Source organism: Petaurus breviceps, unplaced genomic scaffold, assembly GCF_028583685.1.
Source record: "Petaurus breviceps papuanus isolate PSGF00001 unplaced genomic scaffold, PetGlider_PUasm1.0 90625, whole genome shotgun sequence".
NCBI classification, from domain to species: Eukaryota; Metazoa; Chordata; class Mammalia; order Diprotodontia; family Petauridae; genus Petaurus; species Petaurus breviceps.
Genome location: NW_027187289.1, coordinates 2,334,566 through 2,350,390, shown reverse-complemented (window position 1 = coordinate 2,350,390; position 15,825 = coordinate 2,334,566). Strand labels below are relative to the sequence as shown.

Here is a 15,825-nt window from a genome sequence, read left to right as displayed (position 1 = left end):
TCAAAAGGCGGTTCTAAGGTTTCCATTCTAGGTGATTATGGAAGATGGTGATGGTATCATCAAACAAAATAGGAAAGTTGAGAAGAGAAGCTTGTTTTTTTCCTACCAAAATAGCTGGGGGGGGAGGGGGAGGTGGTTAATGAATTCAGTACTGGAAATGGTGATGCTTTTGAGATGCTGATATGACATCAAGATAAAGTGCCTGTCAGACAATTGGAGAGGTGGGACTAGAATCCAGGTGAGAGGTTGGGCTAGATATATCCTTATTCCAGTCATCTGCCTAAAGGTGATAATTGAAGTCATGGGAGTAGAAGAGATCACTAAGGCAGAGACTATTTACATTAAGTGAAGAGGACTAAAGATACAGGACCTTAGGGGACACCCACATTTAATGGGGGGGGGGAAGGTGAAGATGAAGAAGTAGTCACAGGATCATAGGTTCTGAGTGTGTATGGGGGAAGACCTTCGAGACCAGTGGGTCCAACCCCCTTATTTTACAGAAGAGTAAAGTAAGGCTAACTTGGAGAGCAGGATATCTGATCTTAAGAGCGTGTTCTTTGTACAGTTACAAAGTACATTCTTATTTGTTCATCAGGGATGCATTCGTGGGAGCCAGGGTGAGTAAGTGAATTTGCCCCACTGGGAAAAATCTCTTGCTGGTGGTGGGACAAAAAGGCTTGAGTGCCCCAGGGTGTTTTTATTCAGGTCCTTGAAAGAGAAATATCCCTGCTCCAGGAAGAATGGCACACTTTATTTTTTTAAAGCAATTGGGGTTAAGTAACTTGCCCAAGGTTACACGGCCATTTTTTTTTGTGTGGGTGTTAAGTATCTGATGCTGGCTCTGGGTCCTCCCGACTCGGGCCAGCGCTCTTACTCACTGCGCCACCTAGGCACCCCAAGAATGGCACATTTAGTGAAATGATAAGCAAGATGATAAAGCAGTAAAGTCTTTATTTTACATATTTAACAAATAGGTTAACCAGACTTGAGCCCTACATCTTAATACATTGAAGTGAAAAAATCCAACATTTTAAATTCAAACTCATGTACTCTATCCCTTAGATTTTTTTCTCTTTCTACATATGACAACATGCTTCCAAATATTAAATTAGGTATGTTGGAGGAGTATGCTTATTTTCCAAATACCACTTAAGCCTTCCCTTCCTACCTCCCTCCCTTCCTTTCACAAATTCTTTCCCATTTTTCCTCATATTCATTAGTTTCTTATCAGTGCTTATCACTTTTTTTAAGTTAGCAATTTTGAAACTTATTATAACAATGATTTACATAAGATATGTTGTAGAAAGAAAGAACAGTTTAACTTGCTAAGATTAGTTAAAGAAATATTTACTTATTTGTTCTTTCCAGATATCTAAAAACAATATCGAGTGTTAGTTAAATTCTAAAAGATTTTAGAGATTACTTCATTGAATTCCTTCCCTTTTATTTGTAAGCCCAAGTCCAAAGTCACACAAGTTAGTGTGAGAACTGAGTCTAGAGTCCTTGTCTCATGATTCACATTACAAGGCATCGCGCGTAAGTCCTTTTTCTTACCTTTGTGTTAGATTTCCATGGACATTCTCAGGTGTATGCCAAGTATGATAGCCTTTGAGATCTTTAGGACCGTTAGAATATTTCATTGTGTAATTATCTATCACTCCCTTTCCAGTTCCAAGGGGCACCCACACATACCTCATAGAACAGCGGAGAAGGGAAAACAAACAAATTCAACAACCAAAAAACCTCCTCCACCTCTCCCTTCCTTCCTGCCTCCTTTCCTGTCTCCCTTCTGGAGGTACAGCTTAGAGAATTCTAGTTTGAGCCAGGAATCAATGATCTGCACCCTGCTTAGCTGGTGCTCACAAGAAGCCCCATATCCCCTCTTTTTCATGGTGGGTGGGGAGTCCAGGCCTATACTTTCATTTATGTTATTCACTGACCTATCATCACCGCGGGAACTCCCTTCACCAAAGCATATCAACAACTCATTCATAACTTAGTGTCTTAGAAAATTGTTAGAGGCCTTGAGATGATAAATAGCTTGTCCATATAGATGGACTTTGTGACTCTAAGGACAGCCCTCTGTCTTCATACCACATTGTCTGTCACTGTCCTTTTAATCCACTGTATCATGAATTTTCACTTTTTACCTCTTTATGTAAATATATTCACATTTTTATGCTTTCAGTTAGGTATAGAGTCTAGAAGTGAATAGGCCTTAGCGAGAGAAGCAGGGGACTGGGTAAGTGTTCCAGGCATCTTGTGGTTGAATGTTTATTAGGACCTGCCTGGTTAAGTGTGTAAGGTGTAGTGTTTAATTTTAGAAATGGCATATAAATTCCTTTCTGGATATGGGAACACAGACCGTACCTGTGATTTCACTAGTATAGGCAACTAGTGTTTGAGGAAACTCTCTCTAACCAAAACAAGACTGTCAAGACAACTCTTAGAAAGTCATCTAGATCTTTGAGAAGTGAGGTGATTTGCGAGATTCAAACAGCCATTTTGTGTCAGAATTCTTGTTTCTGAGTCCCAGCCCTCTATTACAGTATTTTTTGCCTCCTCTCTTTTAGATATAAATTATAATAAATTTGAAGTATGATTTAAGTGACTTGAAAACGATTCATTGGTCAGCAATGAATTAACATTGTCAGTATTAAAGAAAAATGAATCCTTGGGAATTTCTGAATGGTAAAAATGTGGTACATTCTCTTTTTTTTTTTTCACTTTAGAACAACAAAGTCAGGCGCTTTGCTTTCGAGCTCAAGATGCAGGATAAGAGTAGTTATCTTTTGGCAGCCGACAGCGAGTTGGAAATGGAAGAGTGGATTACAACACTCAACAAAATTCTGCAGCTCAATTTTGAAGCAGCAATGCAAGAAAAACGTAATGGAGAAGCTCATGAAGGTAAGTTGTTCGAGCTTGACTTAGTGATACGATACTGTTATAATATGTAATATATAGTGTTGCAGTCATAAAATTGTAAGCTCCTTGAGGTCAGGAACTGTCTTTTTGTATCCCCAGCTCTCAGTACACAGTAGGTGATTAATAACTGTTTATTGACTTATTGGCCATTGAAAGACTTTTCTTGTCCCGTCCTTCTGTCCCTGCCCATTATTCCCCTCACCCCCACCCCAAGAATTTCCCTCCAAGACCACCTTCCATCTACTCTTTGTGGGCAGGGGCCCTGTGTTTGCTTTCCTTCGTATCCATTAGGTTTAGTACGGTGTTTGGCACACAGGAAGCGCTTCATAATTGCTCTTTGGCTGACTGATTGATTTTTTAGGGGTTAAATAGTGGAGAAGGTAATAGAAACTAGAGGAAAGACCTAGAAGTCTTTCATTCTGTTAATGTAAACAAGAGGCTGCACAGGACCTCTCCTAACAATGAAAGAAAATAAGATGCCTCTGCAGCATTTTTTTTTAAAGGAGGAATTAGCTCTCTTAGGTATTTTCAAGACAGGCAAATGATCTCTGCAAAGTTTGCTTGGATGACTGGATCAGACTAAACCATGATAAAACCTATGCTTTGTTACTCCCAATTGATGTTATGTCTAAACTCAACAGAGTGTAGAGAAAAGAAATTGCCTTCATATCCCTATGTAAAATAAAACATTTTTAATTACCAGTGACTGGGATGATCTGTTTTGAATTGTAGATGATGAACAAAGCAAATTGGAAAGCTCTTCCTCTGGTTTAGAGAGTTACCTGCCTGAACTTGCAAAGGTAATCATTCTTTAAAGCTTCTGGTGTTGGTGGGACGAAATTCAAACGTTGCTTTTTTTGTTGGAAACTAGAATTATACCTGCTGGACTTATTAGCAATTAGTTTTCTGTGACTTATGTTTATTTATTTAAAGGCTAATGATATGACCTGGAATGTTGTTAGATCAAAAAAAAAAGAATCTTTTTTTTTGAGTCAGACTTCAGTTTATTTTGCCAGTGACAGTAAACTCAGTGGCAATTTTAGCTTTTAAAAAATATATATACTTGGAGTCATTGAGTACTGTTTTGCAAAAACTAGGAAAAAACCCAAGATCCTGACAAAGTTTTGTTTTTTTTTTCCCCACATGATTATAGTGATTTGTATTTCTCAGGTCTGTCTCTGCTGTCCTTTATGAATAGACCTGTCTCCACTGGGGATAAATTCTTCATTCAAGCAAAAGGAATTAAAGTTTAGGATTGGGATTGAGGAGCATTGATAACTCTCTCATGCCCTGGGTCACTACAACGCTGCCTAGTGTTTGCTCAACATAGAAGAGTTTGCTGGTTCTTTTAAGCCTTTTAATGAAGGAAAGAAAAGAAAATTCTCTTTGTCTTACTTGCTCTGCATGGTTTCTCTCTTTTTACCTTTAAGTTGTTTGTTTTTTTTGAGTGGGGAGGAAGGTTCACATTAGGAACTAAGTTTTGACCTTGAATATTCACTCCAGAATACCATTTCATTTTGGTGGTGCTGACATACCTGATTGTGTCACTGTGGCTAGAGTACCCTCCTAGCCTGTAGTCAGGAAGACTCATCTTTCTTAGTTCAGATCTGGCCTCAGACATTTAGTAAGTAGCTGTGTGACCCTGGGCAAGTTACTTAACCCTGTTAGTCTCAGTTACCTCATCTTTAAAATGAGCTGGAAAAGGAATTGGCAAACCACTCCAATATCTTTGCCAAGAAAAATCCAAATGGGGTCATGAAGAGCGGACATGACTGTTTGACAACATACCTGGGAGATTGTAATTGGTTTACAAAAACACAAATAACAGTATGCTGGCATTGAACTTTGACCTTCATTTTCAAACAGAGCTATTTTTCTCATTTAGATACCTAAATTCCTTTAGGGTTTGGAAGTAACCACAGTGTCTTTTTTAGCACCTACCTATTAAAGCTAATTTTAGTACTGCTATTGTAAGTTCCTGTTTCCATGAAGTTGAGGTCAGGAGATGTTATGGTTCCTTACTCTAGGTTTCTATCTTTGTATTTAGAGAGTTATTCATATACTTTTTTCTTTTCCTTTATATCACTGAAATTTGCTTTATCCCTGCTATATGTTACTATATTTTGAAAGATCGTGAGTACTTTTAAACCTTTCGTGACATGTTCTTAGCTTGATGAAATAATTTTTTATCAGAGTGGAATCCAGAAAATAATTGTGTAAAATTTAGTCTATGAACCAACTTGTTGCCACCAATTAGAAAACTATGCCCAAGTGTTAAATAGATTTCAGTTGCTAAGTAGGGAAATAGTATCTAGTTGCTACCTATTAGAAAGAATCCTATTTTAAGCCTAAATGTTTCCATCTCTAACAAACTCCCCTGAGGCCTTGAGTTTTTCCACCAAGATTCCTTCCATTACCATACATTAACAGAAAACTGCATCTTTCAGGAAGATATGACATCCCTAATGAGCCTTTCTAGGGGAAGTCACTTTTCACACTTCCCCTGACTCCCAAGGCCAGAAGGAAAGGCAGCCTTAATCCTGTTTCGAAACCATTCCTCTACCATCATCCCTTAACCACTTTTCCTCCTTTGAGAGCTGTTTAGTCCCTTTAGATGCCAATCTCATCACTGTCATCTATAGACCCCTTAATTTTTCTCCAAGTTTTCATAATCACTTTTATACCTAGATCATGGCCTTCCTTTCCACTTGGTGACCATAATTATTGAGTATTGTTATGTTACTGAACCCCTTCTAGCAACAGAATCAAATAAATTCTTCTGTCTTCTCTATCCCAGTGACCTTCTCTACCCAGTTTAATCCCAGATGCCAAGGTGGCTTTGCCATAGACCTCACCATCCCTCAGATCTGAATTTCTTCCAAGATCCAGAACTTTGAATTTCTGATCTCTGACCAAAATCTTCTGTCCTTTTACCCCGCCCATTCTCAGTCAATTGAAAACTACTCTTTACCCTTTTAACTCATCTCTTACCATCGTCCACTCTGTTGGTTTTACTTATCTACTTTTTTAGCCTTGATCTCATAATTTGCTATTTTAATGTGCTATTACGTACTATTTACTAAAATCCTTGGCTTCCCTGAACCAATCATGTTCTTTTATTCCTGTACCTTGATGTGCCTGCTTGCTCTGGGCCTATTGAGGAGAATGAGGGTGATGATGGTGATAATGATGATAAAATTGCTAACCTTTATTTAGGACTTTAAGGTTGGCAAAGCCCATTGCATTCATCCAAGGCTACTGGACATTGTCATGAAATTGAGCTAATCTTAACCATTACAAATTCATGGCGTCACCTTGATCCTCTCTGCTGCTTGGCAATCCTCTTATTGACCTCTCTCATCTACCACAGTATATATTTCAAAACCTCTTTTTACCTTGCTTCCATTTTTAAGCCCCTCATTGGAAAAAAAAAAAAAAGATAACATATTCCTATTTAGAGTTGACCCTTTTCATCTATTATAACAGACATTCCAGTATCTTTTTTTCCCTTGCTCCTATTTTCAAGCCCCTCATTTAAAACAAACCAACCCAAAAAGATAGCCTAGATTCCTCTTTAGATAGAGACCGTCAGAAAATAAAAGCACGCTTAACACAGCATCTGGCTCATAATAGGTGCTATATAAATGTTATTATTATTGTTATAATTATTGATCAATATGCCAGAGTTTTTGCCTCACAGCATAACCTTTAAGAACCCGTTGTCAGGACAGCTAGGTGGTGCAATGAATAGAGTACCAGCCCCGGAGCCAGGAGGACCTGGGTTCAAATCTGGCTTCAGACACTTGACATACTTACTAGCTGTGTGACCTTGGGCATGTCCCTTAACCCCAACTGCCTTCCCCCCCTCCAAAAACAAAAAACAAAACCAAGAACCCATTGACCCTTTTATGTAACAATTAGGTATTGGAGTAAGTCTTTATTGGAGGCTTTTAAATTTAATACTTTGATTTAATAATTTACTACACACTCAACTACTTCCACTACCATCAATCAGAATTAGTTACTTTGAAAGTTAATTTCTTCCACAGATAGTTATGGAATAAAGGATGGTCAAAGCTGCCTTGCCTGCCAGCATTATTGTCTTCTAATTTAACAACCAGCATTTCAGCCTCCTAGTATCTGCTTAATACTTATAATTTAATTAGGTTGGTGCAGTGCCTCCTGGTTGCCTTGGTTTTAGGTAACATCAGAGAGTGTGTTAGTCGACCCCTGTCACCACTTTGTCTAAAGACATACCAAAACCAAAGCGAAACACTCCTGCTTTATTCTTCCTACTTTACACTTGGGTCCGTGCCAAATGAGAGTCATCTCCCTCCTAAGTTGTTTTCCGCATGACATTTAGAAACGAGAACACCTGGTTCTGTCACAAGCCCAACTTGTTCCCCACCCTGGTTATTGTTTTTGAACAAACAACCCTGTCTTTCCAGTTTCCACGCCATTGTATTGACGTCCAGTTCAATTCAACAAACATTTATGTCAAGTGACAGATCCAGAAGATGTGTCTCGCTTTTTTTAAGTAAGTGGGGGCTGGATATGGTTAGGGTGAACTAGTGACCAGAGTCCTTTGCTCTTGGACTCATAATGTTTAGGGTGAGCTAGCTCCCAGAGTCTTTTGCTTTTGGTCATTCCCTACTTTTTTCTGATTTTCTTTACTCTGACCATCCCTCTATTTTCTTTTCCCCAGAAAGGTCGTTTCCTTTGCATTTCAAGATTAAGGAATTTGGTAGAATTGTGATGGTGAAGATAGCAAATCTGACTTTTTGAGTTGCATTATGTCTTATAGTAGTCTTAGAGACCTTCACAGCTGAAAAACCAGAATTGGGTGTCATTGCCTGTAGTCCCTGCTTCTGGGGAGGCTGAGGCTGGTGGATTGCTTGAGCTATTTAGTAGGCTAAGCCAATAGGGTGCCCTCACTAAGTCTGGAATCAACATACTGAGTCCCTAAGAGCAGAGAGGCTACTAGGCTGCCCAAGGAAGGGAAACCTGTTCAGGTCAGAAACAGAGCAAATCAAAGTTTCTGTGCTGATCCGGAGTGGAATCAGCCCCATGGTGGCAGCTACACTTCCAACCTAGGAGACTCAGTCTCAAAAAAATCATAATATTTTAAAAACAACCTTAGAGATGATCTAGTTTACAGGTAAGGGAACTGAGGCCTAGAGAGATTAATGAATTTTCTAAGATCATACAGCTAGCTTAAATTGGAATTGAGGCTTCTTTAAGTCCAAGCTACTCCTTTCTGCCCCCCCCCCCAACACACATTCCCCTGCCACACATATGTGACATTCAGTCTAGGATAGAGTAGGGTATCAGAAGCAGGGCTCTAATATCAACATCTTCTTAGTTGAGGTTCAATGTTGGGAAGAAATGAGATACTCACAAGTCATTGAACATTTAATGCAAGATGGTTTACTTTGCCCTGACAGTAAGGATGCTCAACAAAGACAGAGTAGCTTCTCTGGATGTTCTCCTTGACCCCTGTCCCACCCCTCACCCCTTAGTTAACTCCCTGTGGAAGTGTGTCTGGTCAGCAGGGCCAGGTAACATGAAGTGTACTTCTAAGGGATATACGTTCTATGTGCCTGGGACTTTTTATGTCCTCAGATGAGTGAGAAGCTGTGTCAAGGAAGCCAGGGCCAGTCATTGAGGCCGATCAGGTTCCAGAGGCAGCTTTGTGTTCTTTTAGGGAAAGTCTCTCCCTGTTGTAGGTGAGAGGAAGAAACTGCTTCAGGAACTTGTCCTATCACATAGGGTATGGGGAATATTCCTGGGGGGAAAAAAGTATACAGTTATTCTCAGAAGTAATAAAAATAACCTGTAAAGGAACTTCATTTTAAAGAAAAAATACATCTGTAGCTAAAAAGTTCCAGTAAATTTTCAGGATTCATCACTCTCTGTTTTTCATTTTTCTGACAGTTCATCATTAGGGTGAGTACTTTCAACTGAGGCTTTAAATTTTCTTACTCTCCATCTTCTCATTTTTTCTGTAAGACTTCTTGGAATGATAACCTATTGCCTGTATACCTTCACTTTCTCAGAACTCAGTACTCTTTCAGTCCCTTGTGATTAGGTTTCCATACTTAGCAGGGAAATGGCTCTCTCACTTCCTGCTCACCATAGCCAATTGTCTTTTTGCTGTTAGCCTTCTAGACCATTCTGTGTCATTTGACACGACTACTCAACCTTTCCTCCCAAATTCTCTTTCATCTCGTGGCTTTTGGAGTGTTTCACTCTACTGATCCTTCTCCTACTTTCTCTACTTCTTCCTTTTCTGTCTCCTTTGCTAGATGCTTTTCATCATCCCTATAATGTTAACATTTGCCCAGTTTCTGTCCTTAACATTCTCCCCTCCCTTTCCTCTCTGCTTTCCTCCCCTCTTCCTTCCTCTCCCCTCCCATGCTCTCTCCCCACCTCTGACTTCCATTTTCCAACATTCTTACTCATCTTCATGGCTCCAGTTGTCTGCATAGATGACTCATATATATCTTCAACCTTGAACCCTGTGCCAAGCATCTGACCAATATCTCCATGTGATTACAGGACACGTCACAGTTTATATCTCCAAAACGAAGTTTATCTGTCACTTTAATACCTTTTTTTTTTTACAACTCTTTCAGTTCTCTAACTCAGATACCACCCAGTGTTCATGTTTGAAACCTCATTATTTTCTTTGACTTCTTCCATCAGCTTTTAGATCTAATCACTTACCACATCCTGTTGATTCTTCCTCCTCATTCTCTTGCATCTGTCCATTCCTTTTCATTCCCTCCGGTTCCACCCTAGGACAAGCCCTCATTATCATCTGAAATTTTGCAATAACTTCCTCGCCAGTCTCTACACTCCTTCCCTTCCTCCCATCCCACCCTCTCTTTCATACTCCTACCAGGTTAATCTTCATAATGCCTGGTTCTGTTAATGACCATAGTCTTTTCAAAAGAGAACTTCCTTCTAAGATCCTTATGGCTTATGAAATAGTTCAAACTTGTTAACCTACCTAGTCAAGGCCCTACAGTCTGGCATGCTTTTCTCTTCCACTCATCCATCTTTCCAGCCTTATCTTGAACTACTGTATCCTCAGTGCCAACCAAACTAAGACAACCAGCCAACACCCAAAGACATTCCTTGTTTTCCCATCTCTGCGTTTGTTTTCGCTCCTTCTCTGGCTAGGATGCCCTTTCTCTATTCACTTTTTGAAATTTTACGTGTCCCTGAAAGCGCCACTTATTTCATGAAGCTTTTTCCCTGATATCTCTAGTTAATAATTGTCTTTCCATTTTCTATTCACTGTTTAGGAATCATAGTCTCATAGGCTTGGGATAGAAAGTACCATCAGATCCAACCGTCTCATTTTACAGATGAGAAAACTGATACCCAGAGAGTGTAAATGAGTTAAAGCCTAAGTTTCTCAGCTGAGATTCAAAACCGGGTCTTCCTGACTCCAGGTCCAATGCTCTATCTACTGTACTAGACTGCTTTTTAATACCCTTCTCACTGCCTCTACAATGCACTTATTATTATATGTGTATGTGTGATTTAGCCTTCATATAAGCTCCACAAGGGCAGGAAATCTGTGTATTATCCCCAGTGCTAGCTGTTTTCTATTCCTTAGTAAGTGCTTGTTGAATTGGATTTGCCCCTGATTATTGACAGAGTATATGTAACATTAATACCTATAGACCTGTAGCTGTAAAGCTGCAAATTTCTGACTCTTCCACATGTCTACCCTTGAGCAAGTGACACATCTTGGTCTCACTTTCCTTTTCTGTAAAATAAGGGTGTCGGCTAGAGGAGCTCTCAAGCCCCTGTGATCACTTAGCCTTTCTGAGACCGTTTCCTATTATGTAAAATAGGGATTATGATATTTGTACTATCTATGTCAGAGGGTTGTTTTGAGAACCAGATGGAAATGCTTTGTGACTGAAAAGCGTATGAAGTATCAGCTATACTTATCATGTCATTCTGAAAACTGTAATGCCTTTGAGATGGTAGAATAGGTCATCCTCACCTCATGAAAAACCCATTGTTGAACCATTTTATAAGCATCAGGAAAGTGATAAGGAGAATGAATAGGAAAGAAGTGAAAAGTAGCTGTTTCTTTGAAAAATTTCACTGTTTTCCCCATTTCTGAGGGAATATAAAGCTCTATATACAGCTTTTCTTTCTTTACCTTCTTTTTTATTCTTCCCTTTTTATTTTCATGTGTTCCTTCCACTCTATTTTTCTAAGTGCGTAGTATTTGGTAGATGAATGGAGGCTGTGGTCTCAGGGTCGCTTGTAAGAAATCTCTTGCATTTCTTCTTCCTCCTCCCCCAGCTCTGGACTGATTATGGAATATCCAGAGAAAGTACAGATTGTTATTTTTGTCCCAAGACATGTCTGTACCATGTACGTTTTGGAATACCAATCCTTTGGCAGCTTTCTTATGGCAATGAATTTTAGGTTATATCAGGATCTCTCTTTGTAGACACCCTGTTTTCCAGAGCTAAGGCCCAGCAAGAAAGCTGTGTCTTGAGCTTGGCATAACAACAGTCCTCTGCACTCTCCCTCTGGATGAACACTGCAGCGGCTAAATCACAGAACCAATTGTGCCTGAGCTTGGGCAAGCATCGGTAGGGCTGGACATGAAGCCCTGCTATGAATGGACTTTTTGTTACTAGATACAGTTGTGGTGGTGTCTCACCACTTTGCTATCCTACACTGCACTGATTCTTTATCCACTCACTAATATATAAATCAAGGTTTAGCCCCACTGTCTCGGGTCTCCTACTAGAGAAGGCCCCGACACGTGTCTAATTTCTCTTCCCCAGTGGAATAAAGAAAGCTCTTTGCTTGTAAGCTGTGTGAGCTCTTTGGTATTTTTGGAGTTAACAGTGGTTGCAAAACCTCTGTGACTCTGGTCATATGTTACCAGAGCTGACAGGTATAACCAGGAATAACAGAGTTCAAATTGGAAGGGACCTTAAGTGCCACCATTTCACAGGTTAAGAAACTGAGGCCTTTAGAAATTAAGGAAATTAACCCAAAATTGGATGGATTACTTGGAATACTTTAACTAAATTACTGTTTATTGTAAGGCTTTTATTTGCTAGGGTATTGTGCTGTGTACTGTAGAGCTGTCTCATTAAGCTTTAGGGTCTGCTTCATTGTGGATCCACATGCCCAGTGAGAAGAAGGGTGTTCTTAGCTGTCACTTTCCAAAACCTAGCAGAAGAATTACTTATAATGTGCATTGTCTCCCAAATGCCACTTAATTAAATATATTTTGAGTTCCTAAAATATGTGAGGCACTTCTTTCCTCAAACTAATTTGCATTTATTTTTGTGTATATTTATATATGTACATATTGTTTCCCCTGAATTGAACATAACCTCCATGCGTGTAGGGAGCTTTGTTCTTGTCTCTGTTCCCCAGCACCTTGCACAGTCTGTGAATAGTAATAGGCACTTATTGATTGATTTGATCAGTGCTATTCTCCTCAATAATGCCTTTCCTCCTCACCTCTGCTGTCTAAAGAAATCCCACCTGTCCTTCAAGTTCTACCCTCTCTTTGAGGTCTTCTATTACCTCTTCCAACTCACATTCATCTCATCATTAACTAAATTCCTACTATACTTCTAAAGTCAGTGAACATCGTTAAAACTTCATTGTTCTCTGATTGTTTGGTGTGCAATGTTTTTCTCCCCTACCATGTTGTAAGCTTCTTGAAGGGCAATGCCCATGGTCTATACTATTCTTGTATTTCCAACTATACTTACCAATATGCCAGACATATGGTAGGTGATACAGGGGTGTGCTAGAGGAAGCTTACACTGGTGGGTAAGAACTGACTTAAATTTTCAGTGAGACCATTTACACCTTGGGATTTGGCAAACACTGCAAATCAGGTCTTTGGTTTCTTTGGTTGTCTAGATCTAACAAAGTAATGGAGAAAATGTTAATAAGATGCATTAAACTTAAAAGTGTGTTGTGCATGCATTCATTTTTTTTCTTTCTGGAGAGCTGATTAATAAGCAATTAGCGTCAAACTACTATTGTCGACTCTTTTAAGGCTTTAGATTAAGAAAGATGGCAACACATTTGTATGATTCTATGAAAATTCTTAATGACAAAATAAATGTAACCTATTGCCCTTGTGATTAATTACAGAGTACCCGAGAAGCAGAGATCAAATTAAAAAGTGAAAGCAGAGTTAAACTCTTTGTCTTGGATCCAGATGCCCAGGTGAGAAGTGTGTTTTTGTTTGATATCTTCCAAAACCAAGCAGAGAAATTACTTATGTTATGTGTTTTAAAATGACAGTATTTACCATTGCCTTGTTTTCTTTTTAAGAAGCTTGACTTTATGGGCCTCGAACCAGAAGTGAAGCCATTTGAAGAGAAATTTGGGAAAAGGATTCTTGTCAAGTGCAATGATTTGTCTTTTAATTTGCAATGCTGTGTTGCTGAGAACGAAGAAGGACCCACAACAAATGTAATTGCTTTTGAAAATATTTATTTATCTTTTTTTGTGTGTGGCATCAGAGGCATTCAGATCCTTTCAACACGATGAGCAATTTTCAGGGCAGTACAGCCTGGGAATCTTCGTTTCCATATTAGGAGAGGTTAGGAATGCTTTTGGAACAACTGTGCGCACAGATGTAGTCATGAGCATTGTTTAACCTCCAAGGTCAAGATGGATGTGAATGATAAGATGTTGGTTTTAGTTGGATGTCTTTGATGTTTTACGCTTAAGGTTTTATCGGAGCCATGACTTATTTTCTGTGGATCACATAAATAGACCAGGGTTAGAGACAAACAGTATTATAAATTTGGTTCCTGTTGTACCTATTGAAGTTAAACAATTTTTTCCCACAGAGTAGTCCTGTTATATACTATAAATATATATAAATATAAATACATATTTTCTTTTGTTTGTTTTTTGCTTTTTGGAGGGCAATTGGTGTTAAGTGACTTGCCCATGGTCACGTGGCTAGTTTTTGTGTTAAGTGTCTGAGGCTGGATTTGAACTCAGGTCCTCCTGACTCCAGGGCCGGTGCTCTATTCACTGTGCCATCTAGCTGCCCCTAATACACATTTTCAACTTTAGTGGCCAACAACCAGTATTTCTTTACTAACCAGTGCTTTCTTTTCACAAGTTAGGTAATAAAGATGGTGACCAAGATTTTGTTCCTCTCCTCCAGGTAGAGCCTTTCTTTGTGACCCTCTCACTGTTTGACATAAAACATAATAGAAAGATTTCTTCCGATTTTCATGTGGATTTGAACCACTTCTCAGTGAGGCAAATGCTACCTAGCCCACCCCAGCACATGGTAAATGGCAGTGGAGACAGTTTACAGAGGATTCAAAGTTTCTTTCATGAAGCCATGTTGCAGTATCCAAAGCAGGTATGAACCAAGAAAGGTATTGTATTAATGATGTTAATGTCCATCTTATTAGGGTGACTTTAGAGTTGATGACACTCATTCTTTGTTATATCTGTTTTCACTTCAAATCCTATTGCTATAAATATGTCAAAGATTCCACAATGAAGAACTGTGATTAGGATCGTGGTTTAAGAGTAGGAATAAAATTTAAATTTCCAGTATTGAATCACAGCATTCTTCATCATGGATTTAGGGATAATGTAATTGATCACTAGTGGAGGAAAAACAGATTGGCTTGATTGAAGGAAAGAAGGAAGAGGCCTCACTCATTTCCTCTTTCTTAGTTAGAGTTTTCTTTTTAGTTTTCTCCCTTCCGAACTTGCAAGTGTTTTCTTTAATTGGTGTAAACTTTCCATTTGTTACCCAGTTTGATATATTGATAATTTTTTTTAAAAATTTTGTTTATTTAATTTTTAATTTATGGAATAAAGCAAGCATTTCTATAACATAGTATAATAAAAGATGATTGCAAATGAAACTACAAATCTGCTATATACACCTTGCTATTCCTTTTAAATATATAACAAAATTATCATAAATTTCTTTTTTTTCCTTTTTTTCTTCCTTCCCTCCCAGATGGCTACCATTAGACACAAATATATATGTTAAATAATTCTTTACATACTTCTATTTATCAGTTCTTTCTCTGGATACAGATAACTCCTTTCTTCATATGTCCTTTGTAGTTAATTTGGTTATTTGTAATTGTCAGAATGATTTAGTCATTCCAAGTTGTTCTTAAAACAATGTTGCTGTCGCAATATGCAAACTTCTCTTGGTTCTGTTCATTTCACTCTTTATTATTTTGTGCATGTTTTTCTAAAATCGTTGAGCTCATCATTTCTCACGGCACGGTAGTATTCCATCACAATCATATGCTACAACTTGTTTGGCCATTGATAATTGGAATGTGTCCATATGTCCTACTGCTTTAGAAACTTGTGTGTATGTGATTTGTGTAATGTTATAAGTTATATTTATTGAAAAATAATGTTTCTATTTCAGGGAATATTCTCAGTCACGTGTCCCCATCCTGATATATTTCTTGTGGCTAGAATTGAAAAAGTCCTCCAGGGAAGCATTACACATTGCGCTGAGCCATACATGAAAAGTTCAGACTCATCTAAGGTAGAAGACATCTTATACTCTGTTATTAGAAAAAGAATGAAGAAAACCTGAAACTTTTGCTTATTTTAAGTTTATAGTACTAATGTCTAATAAGACCCAAGTCTGAGCCATTCTTTACATTCTAATTCAATCCAATATATATTTATTGTGCATGTAATTTGTTAAATTCTGAGAATATCAAAACAAAATGAAAAGGAGGCATTACCCTCAGGGAGCTTACCGAAGTGGTCTCTAGCATGTAATATTTCCAGGTTTGTGTTTTAGGTTGGTAATAAAAGGAGGTTGTGTGTGTGTGTGTGTGTGTGTGTGTGTGTGTGTGTGTGTGTGTGTGT

The 15,825-nt window shown here is 38.5% G+C and overlaps 1 protein-coding gene across 17 annotated transcripts in view; it reads left to right on the top strand.

Annotated features, from left to right (window-relative positions):
* Nucleotides 1–15,825, top strand: part of DOCK9 (dedicator of cytokinesis 9) — a 356,429-nt gene that overhangs the window by 205,658 nt on the left and 134,946 nt on the right. For 15 of the 17 annotated variants that reach the window (XM_069064161.1, XM_069064166.1, XM_069064167.1 and 12 more), the window contains exons 8-13: nucleotides 2,733–2,907; nucleotides 3,658–3,725; nucleotides 13,090–13,164; nucleotides 13,273–13,413; nucleotides 14,123–14,326; nucleotides 15,371–15,493. In XM_069064161.1, the coding sequence (XP_068920262.1) occupies nucleotides 2,733–2,907; nucleotides 3,658–3,725; nucleotides 13,090–13,164; nucleotides 13,273–13,413; nucleotides 14,123–14,326; nucleotides 15,371–15,493 (786 nt within the window). Of the gene's footprint in view, nucleotides 1–166; nucleotides 618–2,732; nucleotides 2,908–3,657; nucleotides 3,726–13,089; nucleotides 13,165–13,272; nucleotides 13,414–14,122; nucleotides 14,327–15,370; nucleotides 15,494–15,825 lie in introns of those variants that run through there. The other 2 variants (XM_069064176.1, XM_069064159.1) reach the window with 2 other exon arrangements.